The 20180-nt window shown below is 42.5% G+C and overlaps 1 protein-coding gene across 2 annotated transcripts in view; it reads left to right on the top strand.

Moving 5' to 3' along the window:
• Positions 1 to 20180, top strand: part of OSBPL10 (oxysterol binding protein-like 10) — a 284632-nt gene that overhangs the window by 227923 nt on the left and 36529 nt on the right. For both annotated transcript variants that reach the window (XM_012646883.1, XM_012646882.1), the window contains one exon: positions 269 to 423. In XM_012646883.1, the coding sequence (XP_012502337.1) occupies positions 269 to 423 (155 nt within the window). The remainder of the gene's footprint in view (positions 1 to 268; positions 424 to 20180) is intronic.

Genomic DNA, 20180 nt, shown 5'->3' with positions numbered 1-20180 from the left:
ACTTTGGTGACACGGGAATTATTTTTGTCCAGGGCTGGAGAGAGAAACAGCCTGTTATGATTCTGATCTCGAATTTATACAGAAACTAGTTCATGAATAGACAGTCAGAATCTACAGTCTACAACTCAGCACTTTATTCAAAACAAGCGCCCCTGTTTTACATTGGGCCCATTTGAAGTAAGTCTCATACTGTGAGGTACGAATACGTCATGAGCTATGAATGTTTAATTTGGAAAATACTTGGCATCATTCTAGGTCTTTATTTCAGAAAACATCCTGGGATGGCACGGGCCCAAGTCGCATTCCACAGAGCAGATGAAAAATGGGACACTTGGCTCTTTGCCATCAGCCAGTGCCAACATAACCTGGGCAATCTTACCAAACTCTGCTGAAGACGAGCCAACCTTGCGGCCAGAGCCAGAGGTAAGCCAGCGCATCCGTAGCGCATCTGTGGCTTGTATTATTGCTTGTTCATAAATATAGTAATTATATTTGTAACTTGCTCATCTCTTTGTTTTAAGAGGAGACAAATTATAAAATGGAAGCACTGCCCGGAGAGACAAAATCAGCTATATGCATGGCTGGCACTTCTCTCGTTCCTGTGGCAGGCAGCTACTGTGGCTGAACTGTGATCCTCTGAATGAGGAATCTCCTGTTTTCATTGAAATGGGAGTCACTTCAACTTCAAGTGGGAGAAATTCTAACAGGCCCCTTAACATGATGCCTATTGATGTGATGGGAGCAGTTACAATATATCATGTTGCTCCCTGAATAATGGCTTCTTCCTGTGGCTCCTGCTGATACAAGCTCTTGCCTCACATGCTCGACTCCTGCATGTCCCTGACCCAGGCTGGCACCCGTGGGACAGTGGCCCAGCCTCCTTGTAGGCCCTTGTACTGCAGCCCTGGTCCTGCCTGCAGAGGCTACTGTCCTGCCTTGTCACGGAGGAGCAGCCCTTGTGGATCTTGACGACCAGCCAGGCCTGACAGGCTTCGTGGACTTGTCATCTGCCCTCGGCGTGGCTCTCCTAACTCTGCTCTAAGTGGCAGCTGGAGGGGAGCCAAATGCAGTGTTTCCTTGTGTTAATTTTGCTTTGTGTCGTGAGTAAATTTTTTTTTTTTTTTGATGCACATGTTTTCTTGAGATAATCTCTTAAACTAGGTTGAAGCCTCTTTTAACCATGCGTAAGAGTTGTTCTTAATGTCAGTTGAAATCATTTTAGCCTGAAAATTGTGGAACACGCACAAAATCTGTTTTGCAAGGCTGAAAGCCCCAGGGCAGCTTCTTTGATCAAATGGTCTTGGTTATCAATTTCTCCAAGCTTCATTTTCAGTGACAGTGACTTAGTAGCATAACTCTTACAAAGGCAGATTAGTCTGCCTACAAATATTTCGTTAGTGTTGTTAAGGTGCCTTAGCATCAGGGTGTGAAGTGAGTAGGGGCTGTGAATTTTTGCAAGGTATTTGGCCCATATTTACAAGGAGTTTCAGGCTGAAAAAAACACGTGGGTGACACGTAATTGCATTGAAAGGTAAGTTGTTGATGGTGTACATGGTAGAGAAGTGAGTCATTAGATCTTTTTTTTTTTTTTTTTTTTTTGAGACAGAGTCTCACTCTTTTGCCCGGGCTAGAGTGAGTGCCGTGGCGTCAGCCTAGCTCACAGCAACCTCAAACTCCTGGGCTCAAGTGATCCTCCTGCCTCAGCCTCCCGAGTAGCTGGGACTACAGGCATGCGCCACCGTGCCCGGCTAATTTTTCTATATATTTTTAGTTGTCCAATTAATTTCTCTCTATTTTTAGTAGACGGGGTCTCGCTCTTGCTCAGGCTGGTTTCGAACTCCTGAGCTCAAACGATCCGCCCGCCTCGGCCTCCCAGAGAGCTAGGATTACAGGCGTGAGCCACTGCGCCCGGCCCAGTCATTAGATCTTTAATCATCATTTCCAGCAGCATTTTCGGACAAAACCTAACAGGGCTAGAACCTAATAAACTTATTAGGCCTGGTGATATTCCTTACTCTGTGAATCTTTCTTATGGTGTTTCTTCTGCTTTTCCCTGATAAGTGCTTTCTCTGACCCCCAAAGTTTGAGAGGCCAGGTCTGTTGTTTTTACATAAAATTGTTGCCTATTTTGCCTCATGAGTCAGCAGCATTTGCAAAAGATAATATATAATTGTCCATAAGAAATAACTATTCCCATGTTCAACTCTTTGAAAATACCCTGAAGGAAAAGAATTAGCTAGAGCTTTTCTCATTAAGTTAGGGACAATCATTAATTTCTGGCTGTCATTTTTGCCCTTAATCCTTTTGTCAAAGCAATATAAGATGCTGTTCGATGATTCCTTGTAGCAGTGAGAGACTTATGGAGTGGGATGGTGTTTTGATGGTTTTCTGAGAAGGGAGAATTAGAGTTCTTTTGCAAAGACTCCCATCATTTTTCCCAGCGACTACTCTAGATGATTTTCAAAACCCAAACAGCTTGTGTTGGTCGAACACTATTTTTCTTTTGAGGCATTGTGCTTTGTCACGTTTTTTGTCTTAATAGTTGAAGAATCTAGCAATATGCACCCAATAGTTTTCCTGTCAGAAAAAAAGGAAAATGTTTCCATTGCCTCCCTTCTGTACAATTTGGAGAAATAGCTCTATAAGGAACGAAGTAAAATTCCTAGAGGCTAAAAATTCCTTAGAAGAAGGTTCCTTATCCCTTTTGATATAGAGAATATAGTTACTTATGTAAGTGATCATTGGGAAACTAATTTTAAGAATTGTAGTTATTATGGTACTGTAGCTTAATAAACTGTTTTATTCTGTTTATTATTTCAATTATGTTAGGTCTTTGGGGGTAAAAATTAGGATACAAAAGGTACCATCCCTCTGTTGGTTCTGTCTTGCCATACAGTAACTTACATCTGGAAAATTAATGCATTTTTAGGCTTAGTCTGTATAATTCTTGGTGGAATAAAACTCATAGAGCAGTGTGTATTTAATATATGAGTTAGAAGAGAACTGCGGTTGGCTCTGTTATTAAATGCAATGATCTTAAAATTCTGCTGGGGCTAGAACTAACTAAATGTGAAAATGAAATATATTCTTCCATAATGAAATGAGTTAGGATCTTGGTTTTACCCATTAGAACAGTTTTCAACTCTCAAATACCATTTAAAATGTAAGTGTAGACAGAAAAGCGCTTTTGTTGTGCTGCTCCATCAAATATGCCTTGTTTTAGGATAAGAAAGATGGTTAATGGGGTAGACACTGTGCACTAGCTCTCTTGACCTTCATTCAACCCTCCTGATTGGAGAGATTGGAAACCTAACAGCAACACATCCCCAACTTTGTTGTGGCTGGATTTCTAAGTGTGTAACAGTGAGATACATTTGTGTGAGTTTTGGGAGACCAAGTTCCTTCTGCTGGTGCTGCTGGCAGACAAGGTCACGGAGATCTGAGTGTTTAGAGGCAGTTGTGGTGGCCACACTCATTGGTCTGGGGCTTTAGTCCCACCTGCCTGAGAGTGGGAAGCTGTTGTGGCAGCAGCAGCAGCTTCCTGACCTTGGGACCACAGCTGTCTACAATGTGACCATGAATTCAAAACTCGAAGGAGCCCCTGACTTCTGCTTCTCTAGCCCTTTTAACGATTCTGCAGGCACCTAATTCCCATATTAAATCCCTTTCTTTTTGAAATACCTGGAATGGTTTCTGTTTCCTGCTTTGCATCATGACTGGGTGGGCTGTTGGCATGGGAGGGCACAGGGCCATGAGGAGGCCCATCTTGAATGACAGAGCTCATGCGTGCCCATGCACACTCACCTTCCTGGAGAATGTCTCTGGAGACAAAACCTTAATTTTTTTTAAAAGTCAGGTTTATCGAGGCATAATTCACAAACAATATAATTCACCCATTTAAAATGCAATTTTATGAGTTTTAACAAATCAAAATATAAGTTGGATGTCCCTAATATAAAAATCCACAATCCAAAATGCTCCAAAACTGAAACTTTTGGAGGGGTGCCATAACACTCAAAGGAAGTGCCCCACAGAGCGTTTTGCATTTCAGATTTTTGGATTTGGGACACTTAACCAGTGTAATACAAATATTCCAAAATCTGGAAAAAATCTAAAATCTGAAAACTTCTGGTCCCAAGCATTTTGGATAAAGGATACTATACCCGATCTGTGTAGAACAGTTTTATCATTCCGCCCCACCCACAGAGTTCTCTTATGTCCCTTTTTAGTCAAATCTTCCCCCAGCTTTTGGCAACCACTGATCTGTTTCCTGTCCCTATAGTTTCACCTTTTCTAGAATGTCATATAAATGGAGTCATGGAGTACGTAGCCTTTTGAGTTGGGCTTCTTTTGCTTAGCATAATGCATCCAAGATCCATCCATAATGTGTAAATCATAGTAGCTCATCCCTTTTGTGTTGAGTAGTATCCATTGGATCTACAGTTTGTTTATCCATTCACTAGTTGAAGAATATTTGGATTTGAAAAACTTCCTCCAATCCTCAATGGATAAGATGGAAAAATAATGTTGTGTTAATTATTTGAGGCAAATGTCTGGTGCACAGACGGCTACCCCTGGCTTTAGGACAGTCAGTACTATTATTCCCTCCACTGGAGACCCTAAGCAGTGGGCTTTTAAGCCTGTGCCTCAGAGCATGTCATCAACTCCTGTCAACCTCGGTTGGTTGTCCTAGTTACAAGCTTTGCCTAATTAATTGGATTGTAGTGGCAACAATTCTGTCGAGAGCCGACACACCCTAGACCCCCAAGTCAAGCAGGTTAGAAAGACTCCTCATAATGTCCCATGAATTGAGCACTAGATCAACATACAAGTAAGATAGATGGACTTTGGTTAGAAAGTTGCATCATTGAATTTTGAAGTAAGCATGTCATAATCCCCCCTTCCCAAAGGGAGGAAAATTGTTTTAAAAAATAAAGGAGGGAGACTGATACAAAAGGTTTAGCTGAGTTCTGCCTCAAGAATTTTCATGCTTTTGGTTGAATTGTCACTTTAGCACTGAACTTTTGAACCACTTAACATATAAAGCTGTCAGTTTGAAATCCTCTGACATTCAAGTTGAAGCCTGGCTACTACGCTTCCCTCAATCGTTTTTATCATCACTTTCTTCTTCATCTCCATGATATATAAACATATAGGTAGATGTTGATTGAGGATGTGTCAGGTGTAGGATGGTGATAGATATTTGAACATAGACAAGGTAATATGTTGTTTTGATCCTTTAGATAATTCTTTTAACCCAAATTTTCAATATTACAGGTTTGTTCAAAATACTTGGCACATATTTATTTGTTGTCAACAGTGTGACCAAGGAGTGAGGCAGCTGTCACTGACTCATAATGATTGGAAATCCTGTGATAACCTTACAGAGTTTTATTCCAAATGGTCGCTACACAGGAAATGTCATTGATCACATTTAAAACTTGTCACAAATAAGTTCATGGGTGATAGGATTACCCTTGCCTGCTCTAGTTCTCATCTCATCATCAACAAATTTCATTTCCTTCCCAGGTTCTGTAGCATAGACTTTTTTTTTTCTTTGAATCATGGCCAATGAATCACTAAATCTTAGAACAGTCTTTAGGAGTCAAGTAGCCACTTCCCAACTGGAGTGGTTGACTGATTTTGTAAAGCATCACAAAACTGGTTGGTTGTAGAGACAAAATTGATATCTGGACTTCCTTTCTCCCAAACTAATGCCTTTTCCTTTATACGACACCATCTACTGTATTGGGTAAGATTCTTTCAGCTGCAAATAACAGGAAACCCAACAATTAGCAGCTTAAACAGTAATACATTTAATTTTCTCACAAAAGAATTCTAGTAGTAGGTGATTCCAGGTTTGGTGCAATAGCTCATGGAGGCCTCAAAGATACAGAAGTCTTCCATCCTTCCCGCTGTTGGCTTTTTATCTTTGTGCTTGTCACTTTGTGGTTGCAACATCATAGCTCTAGTCCCAATCTTTGCATCCTCACAACACATCCGTTAGAAGGAAGGAAGAAATGGGGGCTCTTCTCAAGACTTGTCTTTATTTGGGAAGAGAAGGCCCCTTAGTACACTTCTGTTATCTCATAGCCAGACCTGGATCACAGATCTATCCCAAGACCTATAACTTGTAATGGATCACTGCATTTTCATGAATCATCCTCCCTGGCTGTGGAAAAGAGTGTGCCCTACTCGAGATCAAAGGGCTCTTGGATCCTAGAGAGACCATAACTGGGTTTTTATTAGCAAGAAATAAGAGGGTAATGGCTTTTGGGTGGGAACAGGTGGTGTCTGCTGTACCCCCTAATCTACTCAGAGCAGATTGTCTTCGTGCAGTGGTCGCCTTCACTCCCTAGGACTTCTCTAACCTGGCTGTTTCATCTCTTAGACCATGTTCTTTGAGGGCAGACTGCATGTCTGGTTCTTCTCTGGAGACTACAGAATATTTGGGACAGTATGATGCATGTAGCAGATGCTCTGTAAATATCGAATGAAAGAATGTGAATGATGAGGTCCACTAGTAGAGTTCATGACTAAAAGGCATACTTCCCCCTTGCTTTCATCTCTGTTCTGACTCTCCCCTAAGCATTCTGGTGGCCCCAGCAGAAGGAAGTCTAACCTATTGAGTGGCATGTGATTTAGTGTGCTGCTGTGATGAGATTCATTGGTCAGTGTCCTGGAGGTCTCCAGGCAGTAGACTCTCCTATTAATTGGTCCATTTCTAACCATTGACCTTGACCAACTATCCAACAGGTTCTGGATGGTTGTGGTTATATGTGGAATTCTTACTATAACTTTTTAGAAGAGCCACTGAAGGCGTTCCATTTACATCCTGACATGATAGGAATGAACAGTGATAGGATCATCTGGATTTTCTCTTTTTTCATTTTGGCTGTTGGTCTGGAGGGAAAGTAGTTCACCTTTCAGGCAAATATGGAAGTCGTGCCTCCTAGCTATCGGACCCTCAAGACTTAGTGAAAATCAGAAGGATCTGGACAGTTACTTATGCTTGAAAATACACTCCTCCCTCAATAGTTTGTTGTGTGTTCCAGTATAGTAAGACATTGTTATTCATCTATGTAACTGTTTGTTTATTTATTCAGCAAATATTCATTGAGCTTCTACTATGTCCTGGGCATTGAATGGAGCCCTTCCTTGGTTTAGCAGATTTTCATAACCCAGCTTGTTAGCTCCATGCATATTTCATAATAGTTATAATTATTCTTTATATCTTGAGATTAGAAGCAGGAGCCAAGTGATGTTTCCAAGGTTAGTACACCAAGACTGTGTAGGTCCTGGTGGTATATGGCTGTGGGTCTGCCTGTGGTCTGTAGCAACTGACATGACATGGAATTTGAAGCTGGGCTTCTGTGGTACTCTAGTAGGCTGTAATTGTTGTACTAACCATGGTTAAAAGCTCCTTTTTGTCTTGCAAAATAGCATTTCTCTGCTCTCTTTCCTTTTCCTTCTTAACAACTCAATAATATAACCATCATGCACAAACCTAAGAACTTCTTGGACTTGGTTTCTGGCAGCTTTCATGAGCCCTCTGACTACAAGGCATGATAGTATATTTTCCTGTGTAGCTTTGGTGGATTCGTTTCAGTTTAGGCTACTTTTTCAAGGACTTTTTCCTCCCTCTATCCGTTTTCCCTTCCTCTTCCTCTCTTCCTTTTCATGGGTGATAATAAGATTTTGTCTTCTTGGCTGGATGTTGTCTCTATAAGTGAGGAGTGGAATATAGTGGAAGGGTCCCAAATCATGCCTTTGCTGGGGCCAGTAGGAAGTATTTGGGGGATTTTTTTTTTTTTTAGTAGAGACAGGATGTCTCTCTGTTACCCAGGCAGTACAGTGGCATCATCATAACTCACTGCAACCTCAAACTCCTGGGCTCAAGTGATCCTCCTGCCTCAGCCTCCCAAATAGCTAGGACTACAGGCGTGTACCACCACGCCCAGCTAATGTTTACATTTTTCGTACAGATGGGGTCTCGCTGTATTGCCCAGGCTGGTCTTGAACTCCTGGCTTCAAACGATCCTCCCACCTTGGCCTCCAAAGTGCTCGGATTAGAGGCATGAACCACCATGCCTGGCCTGTTTTGAGGCTTTTAACAGGTTTGGACATTGAAATAAGTGAGTCTTTGGGGGTAGCCTTAGGCATGTTCACCATGTTGCCTCTCTTCTCTCCCCTCCCCCCAGGCCAGGATAGGTTTATGACATAAACACCCACCAGAATGTAGGGATATAGTCACCTTGGATTTGCCAATTGTGAGCTGGAGCCATATGAAAAAAATCACCAGTGGTATAATCTCTCCTATCTCGTGGCAGTACTCAGAGAATTGAGCGCTTTGAAACTGGTGAATGCAAAGGGCTTATAGCACTGCGTGTTTAGTATGGGTTTTCCCTCCTCCTCCCCTCTTCTCTTTTCCTCCCTATGCTTCCTGTTGCCACGAAGGAGGAAAGATCTGAACCAGAGTTGAAGAGATTATAGTGTTGTGGTATGAAAATTTTTAGTATTCTGTTGTTTTGGGTGTTTATTCTCATCCTATAAAAGTGGCCCCAAATTTCACAATTCTCTCCGCCTCCTTCTCGCTTGCCTGCTCCCGTGGAATTATACCAATAGAAATGAGCTTTTCACCATCTGTCTGGCTTACATTTTTATTTTCCCGCAATGAATGACTATTCTCAAGGTGATTTATTTGCTGGCTCTGATGACGTTCTCTTTCTGAAGATGGAAAGTCGGTGCTCAGAGATATATGATCTTGGGAAAGAATGTTATGGAAGAAAAGAGTGAAATGTTTCTCACGTATACTTTGGATTTTGCCTCAGCTAATCGATGAGCTCTTGTATCCATTTTGCAATTTGAATTGGGATTCGTAGCCAGCTCATGGCACTGTGCATTGCAGGGGCTTACTGTGTGCTAAATCATAATTGCAAATTTGTAGTATCTTTGGTAATAATGACAGGTGTGACCAACTAGGCGAAAAGTAGATTGTGTGTGTGTGTGAATGAAATAGCAAGAGCAAAGAAGTGAGCTGTAGAATCATCTGTAAGTTCTGGAAATGTTTTTCAGACCCTATGAATATAGGACTCAAACAGCCACTTCTATTATTCTTAAACATACTGCACCAGTAACTGTTTGGCTGTTCATCCTGTCCCCACGCACCTTAGGACTGTAACCTAACCTGCCCCTGCCGATAGGAGAACAGCCAGGGCAGGGAGCTGGGCTCTGGGAGGTGATGAGCATGCAGTTAGTGTCATGATGCTCTGTTACCACCGTCTTTTTTCTTCCTCTGATGACTGTGCCCCCCATCCCCCCAAGCCCTACGCTTTTCTCTGTCTCTCGCTATCCACAGCCAGCTAAGCCTGCACTGGCCTATCTTTAGTCACATGAGGTTCTCTTTCTTGGCTACAGTAACCTAGTAAATGATCTTGTCGCTAATAAGTATAAGAAGAGTGGTTGAAATACAGCCATGCGAAGGAAAAGGAAACCATAACTATTTTAGACATGAAATTGAACATAATTGAGTAACAGTGTATCAGTCCTTAAAACCGTGGAAGTCCTCTTCAGGTTGTCCCAAATCTCCATTCACTGTTTCCTTGATCATCTCACCAGAATTGCTTTCTTTTAGAAAGAATAAGAAATGTATATAACTCGGGTTTTTTATAGGTATTTTAAAATTAATATTGTGAGAGTATCAAATCTCAATGCGGTATAGCAAATGTGTAGGATTTAACCCACGTTATGAGTTTAAAATAGCTTTGTGGGTTATTCTGGAAATGGACCCACCCCAGTAATGACATTATTTTTCAGAAAGTATGTTTCAGATTCTAAATATCTTCTTTTCAGTAGCTTGTGTACTAAAATGCAGAACCAGCTGGTAGTTCTGGCTTTACAAATATATTCATTATGTAATTCAGGGAGAAAATGACTCCTTTGGGGGATGTGAACTTTTCTCATAGTAGATTGACACCAATTTCATGTACTGAATTGAGAAAAGAAATGGAAGCAAGAGGAAGGGACTTACTTTTTATGTTGACCTGCCTTTAAAAAATTCCATTTTGATGAATTTTTAGCACTAAAAACTTTATTTAGAATGAATAGAAACCCCCATAGTGGGGAAATACTTGCCCATTTTAGATATTGCTCTGCTAGATCAGTGGTTCTCAACCAGGTGAGGGGGACTCCCTGTGCCCTGCAGAAGTGAGGGACAGGTGTCCGTGATGGCTACTGACGGAGCCGCGACAGGAGCCTTTGTAAACTGAGTTCCCACCTCACAAAAGCAAGCTTTTTGTTTATATCCTTTGAGAATGCAGTTTTTTTTTTTTTTTTTTTTAAGAAGGAATTCAATGGTAGGACATAAGGTATAAAATAACAGTAAATACAAGAAATCCTGGTTTAGAAATTTGGCTGGGATGTGATTTAAAAGCGATGATTTCCAAGTCCCAAGACTATTTAGGGGAGGTGTGGTTAAATGATTGTATTTCTAGGATCATAGGAATGAAGCTACTATTTTCTTTCTTCTCGTCAGCATTTTGGTATAGAGGAAAGTCACTTTAAGCTGTTCCTTGATTTGGGGGGATCAGCATGATGTCTCTCTGGAGTCCCAGCTGTGGAGTCTGACAGAGCACTTTGAACTCAAGCTCTTTTAGTTATTGCCTGTGAGAACGTGAGCATACGAATTCTTAATGGTGGTAATAATAGTAATTTCCTGATGGAAATGTTGTGAGAATTACGTGAGATCATATATTTACAGTGCTCATCTCAATGTCTGGCCCCCAATAGTAAGTCAGTCCTTATTAAAATTGTTCTTTGGCCAACCTAGCTATCTTTATTTGTAGATATGAAGTATGTTGGGAAATCCTTAAGAATATTTGTTGTTATGCTATTCTGGGCTTCTTAAGTGAGATTCATTTTTCTTTGGTTAGTCTTTCTTCCAAAGGAGTAGTCTGGGTGTGAATAATGACATCTGCCATTTGTATGTGGGGCATGGTTTACAAATAACCTCCATTAATAACTTGTTCAAATGTGGCTTCTCCAGATATAGCTAATTTAATAATCATCAAGGTAGCTTTGTTGCTGGTGTCCTGCCTGGGTTTTCTCTGAGGAAATCCTAAAATCTCCTGGCCAGTCGTCAGTGTGGGTCCCGGTCAGTGAGCTTGCAGAGGTGAGACGCCCAGCTAGGCCAGTTTTCACAGCATATCCCAGGTTTGTGCACCAGAGGAAGCCTGGGTTTAGAGAAATAAAGGAAATGTAAGTAGGTTGTATTATTTTCCTATTGCTGCTATAACAAATTGCCACAAATTTATTGTCTTATGGTTCTGTAAGTTAGAAGTCTGACACAGGTCTTTGTGGGCTAAAATCCAGGTGTTGGCAGAGCTGCATTCCTTTCTGGAGGGTCTGGGGAGACTGTTTCCTCGGATTTTCCAGCTTCTAGAGGCTGCCTGCTTTCCTTGGCTTGTGGTCCCTCCCTCCACCTTCAGAGCCAGGAGCATCACATGCCATTGACCCTGCTTCGTGGTCACACCTCCCTCTCACTTCCCGCCTCTGCCTTCCTCTTCCACTTTTAAGGCTCCCTGTGATTCTGTTGAGCCCACCCAGAGAGTCTTGGATAATCTCTGTATTTTAAGATCAGCTGATTAGTAACCTTCATTCCATATGCAACTTTAATTCCCCATTGCCGTGTAACCCAACACATTCACAGTCTCAGGGATTAGAACTTGTACAACTCTTGGCCATTATTCTGCCTACGACAGCAGGTGAGTGGGCTGGCCTTCACCAAATACATTAGATATACGATAGAAATAAGACTGGGCTTCACCTTTGGCTTGAAACCGAGCAAGTTGTTATTTATATTGCTCTCTTTGAAGAAAGCGGTCAGCTTAACTGGATTCATTATTGGAAGAGAAGCAAAAGGCTTTGCTTTAGTACACAGTGAAACCTTTTCAAACTTGCTTTTCCATCTGCCGTGGCGCAGCACTCCTCACCTCCGCCCTCTGCCCCCTAAGAGCCTCGGAATTAAGCCAGACATGAAACCATGACGTCTCATCTTTGACAGATCTCACAATTTGTAGCTTGGCAGTGGCGGGAGGTGGATTTAAAAGTATTGTAAAACAGCGTAATTATTGCATAAAAATACAGTATAGGCTTTATAGAAAGTCAGAAGCAAAACCCCATTATTCTGATTCTTCCTTTTAATGCCACCCCCAGAAGGGGCTACTGTTTGTCTCTTCTAGGGAATTTGCACCGAAACATATATACATTTATTTATTATTTAAAAAAAATTTTTAGACCAATGGAATCACATTATAGATAATGTTCTTTTTAAATTTTTAATTTAACAATATATCTTAGGTATCTTCCTGCGTCAGTATACAGAGATTGTTTACATTCTTTTGAACAGCTGCAACCCCATTCCATTCTATGAATGTGTTGTAATTCATGGAGTTATGTAGCATGCTGTGTTTAACCAGTAATTTATTTAAACAGATCCTAGGAGAGACATTTAGGTTGTACAGTTTCTCACTACTACAAACTATGTTCATATATACTTCTGCACACTTATGCAAATGTGTCTTACAGAGGGAAACTTTCTAGCAGTGGAATTTAAGTGAAATTCAGTCAACAACTGTAGGAATTTAGAATTTTGATAAGTATTACCAGTTGCCCTCCGAGATTAAGGCAAGTTTATGCTCACGCTGCAGTGTGTGAGGGCTGCCGTTGTCCTGAACCTCACCATTAAGGAATGAACGTCAAGCCATTTTTTATTACCATTTTTTAAAGATGAGAAATGGTATCCTGTTTTTAATTTGTATTTTTATAATTATGAGCGAAGTTAAGCATATTTTCATATACTTATTAGCCATTTATATTTCTTTTGTCTTTAACATCTTGTTCATAGTCTTTGCGCATTTTTCAAATGGGTCATCGACTTTGTAATTAATGTTTTCTATAATAATTCTTTTCATATATGAAGCTAGTGAGTTCTTCATGAAGTGGAGCAAGTGTCTTTCCACTTTTTGGGTGCAGTTTTGGACATAAGCAGTGACAGCAATCATGATTGTAGTCACCACTGTACGATTTCTTCACATGAAGATCCCTTAGCTTAAATCATTTTTGAGAGTCAGATTCCCCTTAATTTAGCATTAGTTTAAAATCTGGCTCAAGAACTTTGTGGTGTTGTCTAGGAATGAGCCACTAGGTGGTTCCATGTGTTGGCTGTTTTGTAGGGGGCAGTACAGCGGCTATGGGAATGTACACCAGCTGATAGACACGTGTATCCTTCCTGGAAACATCATCTTGCCAGACTCGAGCAGTCCTCCCATTAAGAGAATTGCTACATGGAGAGGTTGTTATCTTGCTCCTTGCTCAAAGACAAATGTCTGAATGTGTAGAGATGCATTCTATAGAGGTTCTGGTTTGGACCTTCTGTCCCCATCCAGGGTCTGATGTTGCTGGTTTTTAATGTAGTTTTATGTGGGATACTTGTCAGGTTGAAAAAACAATAGTTTTATTTCTTAAAAATGAAACAGAAGTTAAATTTTTTTTTTTAATTTCAGAGACATTGGATTAAGCATGGCTCGATAAAGTATCCAGTTAAATATCAATTTTAAATAAAATGTCACATACTCTGGGTTATTTTGAAACTCACATGAAGGATGCGTTTCATGATCCTATTTTGTGAATAAGATGAAGACAGATGTGTTGTTCAGGAATAGAGAATTCTGTCAAAAATCTCTACCCAAATGACAGAAAACCTGGCTTGGAGAGTCATCATCAGGCTATTTTATGCTGCAGAAATGGAAATTCTGTGCATCAGAGCGATGCAAACAAAAACTAGAAGTTGGTATGTAGAGGCGTATAGGTCCTACCTGAGTACACTTACTCCTTAAAATCCATGTTCTTCTTTTTTGTGCTAAATATAGTAATCCCATGGTTCCGATCATTAATAATGCCACCACAGACTGTTGGCATTACCCTAGGATGATTACAGCTGTCTCACAAATTTCTTCTTGAAGCTTTCATTGAATGAAGCATTTGCGAGCAGGGCAAAGCAGAGCGTGATAATGTGACAGTTTTTAAAGCAGAGGACATAGTGAGCCTCATTTGGATTTTATTGCAGCGGAGTAATATGAAAAAAATATGAATTGCTGCAATTACCCTCTTAGATCCTGAGTATCATTTCACATTTGAGTAAAAGTACAGGAAAGCCTTCTTTTAATGTCCTCTGTCACAGTGGCTAGAAAAATGGACACATTTAATGCAAATTAAAACGAAGAGAAAAAAGGTATTGAGTGGGATTTAGAGATTGTAGCTTTCACATGGCATTATGGGAGCTTCCTCATTGTGGAATTAAGAGCTTTGGTTGTTTGGGTTTTGGTTTATTTTATTTTTATTTTTTCTGAAAAATGCTGGAGCCTGTTTTCTCCCAGATGCATTGTCCTTGGTTTGTTAATATTTACAGAAATCGGGACATAATGGCATATACCAGAGCTGTTTTTAAGAAAAGCAAAAAGCCTAAAATTGCCTGCGCTTTGGGTTGTTTCTAAAATTCTTAGCTCTCGATCTGCTTGTGGTACTAAATCACTGGGTATTTTGAGAGTCTGGAGATAATGATCCGGAAACTCTACCTCTTGAAGTGAAACGGGCAGGTTTGCTTGATTTTGACCCTTGAAGGCTGGGCTGCTACTGCCTATGTATTGGTATGTGCCCGGCACATAGAAAGTCCTCGGTAACTGTGCCTTCCACGTGGCCTGGAGAGAACATTATAACATCATCTGCAGAAGAGTTCTTAATGCACTTTGCTTTTTCCATTATTCATGATGCAGTCCCCTCTGGCCTGCAAAGAACGGTAAATGCCTCTTGCTTTTAATGACTTGTAAATCAAAACTGTTCTGTGGTTTGCAGTGCCACTGGTTATTTCCTTTGTGTTATCGTACCCTTCTGAAATTTCCACTGGAGAGAATTAGTTGAGAATTTCCAGGGGAGAAGCATAAATAACTAAAATGGACAGATAAAAATTCAAAGTCGGAATTGAATGACTGCCTGGCATGGCCACTGATGAACGTACAATCACCCTCATCCAGTCAAAGTAGATAGCTTTCTGAATCAGTTTTGGGGTCATCACATGAAGTTTCTAGAACCTGGTCTATTGTTGAAAAATACAATTTCCTTCTTTGACTTGTGCCTACACAAGTTTATGAGCAACTTTGTCCATTCGTCTGAGTTTGGATCCTCCTAGTGTGGAGTCCAGAGCCACGTCCACACTGGGTGCCCGGGCTTGGGTCTGGAGAATCAGAATGGGCCAGCAGCACAACTCCTGTGGAACTCTTCCCTGGTGCCAGGACTCTATCACACCTGCTGCTTTTCTCTGCTATTCCTGGCAGCCGCCATGGCCTGGGGTCATTAGAGCAGTGCTTCCCAAACACTAGGGCACATCAAAATCACCTGGAGGGCTTGGTTAAACACAGGTTCTTTAGGGGCTGCAGGAGGGGAGAAGGGGAATTGCTGTTCTGTGGTTATAGAGTTTCAATTTTGCAGTATGAAAAAGTTCTAGAGATCTGTTGCACAACAATGTCAATATAGCTACGTGGCTCTTCACTCCTAATTGATCACAGAGTCCTTTGTCCCAGCCCTGGAGATGGCTTCTGTGTCGTTCTCAACACATGGCCCTGAGTACCGGCTCCAAATAATCATTGTTCCTCTGCCAAAAGCAGGTCGGCATTCCTGGTCCACTTGCAAAGCAGATGTGCATTGGCATAAATACAATTTGCTAAGTGTCAAGATGGGCATGTACGAAGTGCCCAGGGATTCCTTGGTAAGATGTAGGCTCCACCTCCGTCCCTGAGAAACGTGATTGAGCTGTCTTGAATGATGAGTTGGAATATACTGGTTCCACCCAAGGCTAGGAGAAAGAAAGAAAGATCTGTGCACTCCTTCTCGACTAGACCATCAGCCTGTTTAGAGACCATGTCTTAAGCATCCTTACGTCGTCGCTATCTAATGCTCTTTGCTGCTTGTGGGCACTGGAGGTGGCTGAGGAGACAGTAACCCTTTCAGACCTGGTGCCTGCTTACCTTTTGACCCACACTGTGCCTTTTGTGTCTTAAGCCATTGCTTTTCTTCTTACCAGAGGTCCAGGAAGGCTAGAATGGGGTCTTGAAGGCATTTCTTTTCTACCTTTCATAGGTCTGGAGGACTTGGGTAGCTGTGGATGGCAGGTCCACTGTCCCTGTCACCTCCAAACCACAGCTGGTCCTCTCGGACTGGTTGATGGGATGCTATCTCTCTCTGCTTTGTGTTTGTCTTTGGACTGTTTGAGAGCCTGGACCATTGCAGCCACAGAGCCCTCAATGAACTCGATCCTGGGGAAGCCTAGAAAAGGAGCTGGGGTGGCATCATGCAGCTTCGAGAGGGGTGCTGCTGGAGAGGAGGGAAGTGGCATGAGGAGGAGGAGGCGGGTGCCTTAGCAGTGGCCACAAGTCAGCGTTCCATAGGCACCACTGTGTGCCCAGTGTGAAAGCCAGTGGCCCCACGAGAGCACGGCTGTTTACCAAGCATTTCCTGTGTGCTAGCCCCTGTGTTCAGGGCTTTTACATGCTTTGTCTTGTTGAGACCTCTTGGGAGCCCTCTCAGGTGTGGGTGGTACCATCTCCATGTTGCAGACAAGGAGACTGAGCCTTACACGTGGAGAGCAGCGTCTTCAGGATTTATCTCCAGGACTGTCTATCTGTAGCCAAAGCTCTGAGCCTTTGCTTCATGCTTCACTGTCTCCGAAAGCTGCGGTGATTGTGTTCTTTGGTTTTGTGGCCTCTTCCTTTTCCTTGTCATGACTTCTATCCCAGTGCTAATGAGCTTCCTATGATCTGTGCTGCTGGGGCAACACCAAAATGAGGCCCCCGGTGACCTTGGTCCCTCCACCCCACACAGCCTCACTATCAGGAAGTCTTGCTAAGCTCTCGGCCACGTCATAGATTCAGTGCTCGATGAGGTTTTAAAGTGCCAGCCTTTTGCTCCTTGTGATGATGTTGTAAAGCACCTGACACAGCGCTTGGCCCTGTCAGGGCCCTCCCCTTTCCCTGTTTTTCCGGGCAGCAGGCTAATGCTAACTGAATGCACAAGTTTGATTTGCAGCCTCCCGAGCCCCGCATGCTGGCAGTCAGTATTCTTACTGGCACGTTCCAAAAGCTGCAACTGCAAAATAATTGCCTACCGCTTCATTCGCTGCTGCTGCTTTCTCTTTTTTTCTTTTTTGTACTTTCTTTAGGTTTTCTTTGCTCCTTCTTGATTCCTTTCTGTTTTCCTTTCATTTAAAAATGGTTAGGCTTTGGTTTCTAAGCAGATATGTGGAATTTAGACAAAGACATGCTGCTGTTTCCTGTTAATGTTTCCCTCCAGTGTTTTCAAGGGACACATGTTGAATCCTCTTGGTCTAGTTCCTGATTATCTTGGCTAATGATGAATGCCCCCAACTCTCTTCCCTCCCCAGAAGTGACTTCATTCTACCTTCCAGGGTATGTTTTATTTAAAACTAACCTTTCTGCAGGTCGGCCCCTTTGCTCAGGAAGAGCATCTGTCCTTCCAGTCTATGAGAGCCAAGTGTGGTAAATGTGTGTGTATGTGTGGTTAGAGCAAGCAAGCCAGCTCATCCCCTGGGAGGCGGCGGAAGGATTGTGATGTCAGTGGCCACCAACTCAGCATCTCCAAAATGCAGGCAGCTGGGACCAGCCTGCTGTGTGGACATGCCTTGTACTTGGACCTGTCAAGGATAAGAGGCTACTTCTCCGTCGGGTTCCCCCTTACAGTGGCCTCGTAGTTGAATCTACCTCCAAATGGCAAGATAAGGTCCCCTAAATACGGTGGTGGCCTTGAAGGCACAGTTGGTTGCCTGGCTTTAGAAGTGGCTCCACACAGAGGACAGTTCATGTCGAGAGCCTTCAACAGCCGCCCTGCATCAGGGCCAAGGGGCATCAGCTGTGCGAGACACCACCTGAAGACGTGTCCACAACATCCGTCTTCGGCATGACTTCTGATCAGAGGGGAGCAGACTTCCGTTCCACTGAGAGACCCTGCACCCAGCAAAGATGGCTTACTTTTGGGGAATCAGACACGGCTACCAAAGAGACTCTTCTGGAGGAGAAAGCCAGCCTGTGCTGAGTGTGGGAAGGACAGTAGGTCATCAGGAGCATTTTGCATCCATATGACAAAACTTTATGTCGCTGTTCTCAGGGGAGATCACTTTTCCATGCGTGTAATAGTGAATGCTTACACTTGGTAGTCATGCAGTGCATGTTTCTTGTCGAATGAGAGACAAGAAAGCCAGGTGAAACCTGCCGGATTGCTGACTTTGCGCACCCTGGGCTCTGCTGGTGTTATTGACGTATTCAGAGTAGGACTGGATCTTCAGATGCGACTCTGCCGGTTTGCATGACCTTGGTCTGTTAGATAGGGCTTCTTAGGATGTAAAATATCACTGGTGTGAAGGTACACTGTAAGGGCTGTGGAATGATTGCGATAACTTTGTTAAATATGCTGTACATATTGAAATGAGAAAGTCACTAGAGCTAAAAGGGACTAAGTCCTTGGTTTTATGGATTCCATAAATGTCATCAGCAACAGTAACACTATTATCATTAGAACTAGAAAAATGTCTCAGTAGTTGGTCCCTGGACACATACCTCTTAGACACTGGGTCCCCTGCTTCTCTTCCAGGATTCATTGTGTTTCTTGATTCATTCCCTTTGTCTTCTATGTACTGCTCTTCCAGTCTCACCAGGCCCCAGCCTCTGTCCATGTGTCAACCTCAAACTCTTATTTTTCCTGGACTTCTTCTATTTTTTGTAGAGATGGGGTCTCACTGTATTGCCCAGGCTGGTCTAGAATCCTATCCTCAAGCGATCCTCCTGCCTCAGCCTCCTGAGTGGCTGGGATTACAGGTGCCTGCCACCAGACCCAGTGTGCTTCTACCAACTCTTATTGCCTAGTGAACGAAAGCAGGCTTGCCCTAGTGGCCATTACTGCATGTGGTTTTTTTTTTTTTTTTTTTGCATGTTCTGTGTAGTTGAGGAATTGAGAAATAATTTATATATGAGGGGTTGTTTGCCCTGTATATCTGACATTTCTCATTTGAGGATATCTGAGGGTGGTGCTTTGGGTCTTCTCCCTACCACCTCCTTTTCTGTGACCCTCAGAGTACCAGATATTCTTTCTGATGTGGCTAGATTTCCCCATCTCTCCATAAAAATAGTATTTGGATATGTTTGGTCTTGCCATTCAGTGCCAAGGTCCTTTGGTATGGCTCGTTCACCACCTGTGCCTCCTTGCCAAGGAGGCAGTATGTGGGGCAAGTTGCCAGGCTTTAAAAATGATTGAACTGCAATATGCTTGCTGCTAGAAGAGGATTTGATGTCCATTCTCTAGCTGGCTTTATTGTCTGTCCTTGTCATGTAGGTTCTCAGGTCACTGGAACTCAGTGGGTTATGTTTTTCTGTTGAAGATCTTGTCTGTTTATGGATACCTATTCCAGGATGCTTATTTACTTGGACACAGGATGGCTTTAGGAGCTCATCTTGATCCTTGCTAGAGTAGACCCCCTTACCCCTGCATGTCTGTAGTTTAACGGCTCTGGCATGGAATGCTCCCTGTCTAAAAGGCAAAATGCACCTTTGAAGGTTGGGTAATGCAACCACAGAGGCCTCTGCCATGATGCCTCGCATCTAACCAGTGAGAATGCAGCCCTTCAAGTTAAGACGTTAGATCATAAGGCATGTATTATACAAATAACGGGGATGTAGTAGATCAAACTGCTTATGCTGACTCAGCGATCTGCGGGCCGGGTCTTAGTTAAGAGAGGAGGCGAGATAGCTGTGAAGCAAGAAGGATGGGGTGGGTGTCTGCTATCTGAGGAAGGGAAAGCGAGACTGAGGCGCTGGGAAGAGGAGTAGATTTGGGGGATTGGGGTGGAGTGATGTCTGTGACAGGGAAATGAGCGGACTCTGCAGATAAATGTCTCTTTCGTGGTTTTTCCTGGAACTGACCCAAACTGTAGTTAAATTACACATATGTATTGAATAATAAAGATTGGAATTTCAGTCTTGCTTGAAATTTGCATTTGTATTGAAAAGTTAAGATTTTTCTGAAAAATAAGAGATGAAAGCAAAGCTAAATGTTTCTCCTGC

The sequence above is a fragment of the Propithecus coquereli genome, unplaced genomic scaffold (genome assembly GCF_000956105.1).
Source record: "Propithecus coquereli isolate 6110/MARCELLA unplaced genomic scaffold, Pcoq_1.0 Scaffold251, whole genome shotgun sequence".
NCBI classification, from domain to species: domain Eukaryota; kingdom Metazoa; phylum Chordata; class Mammalia; order Primates; family Indriidae; genus Propithecus; species Propithecus coquereli.
Note: the sequence above shows the minus strand (reverse complement) of the source record. Positions and strands in the feature narration are given on the sequence as shown.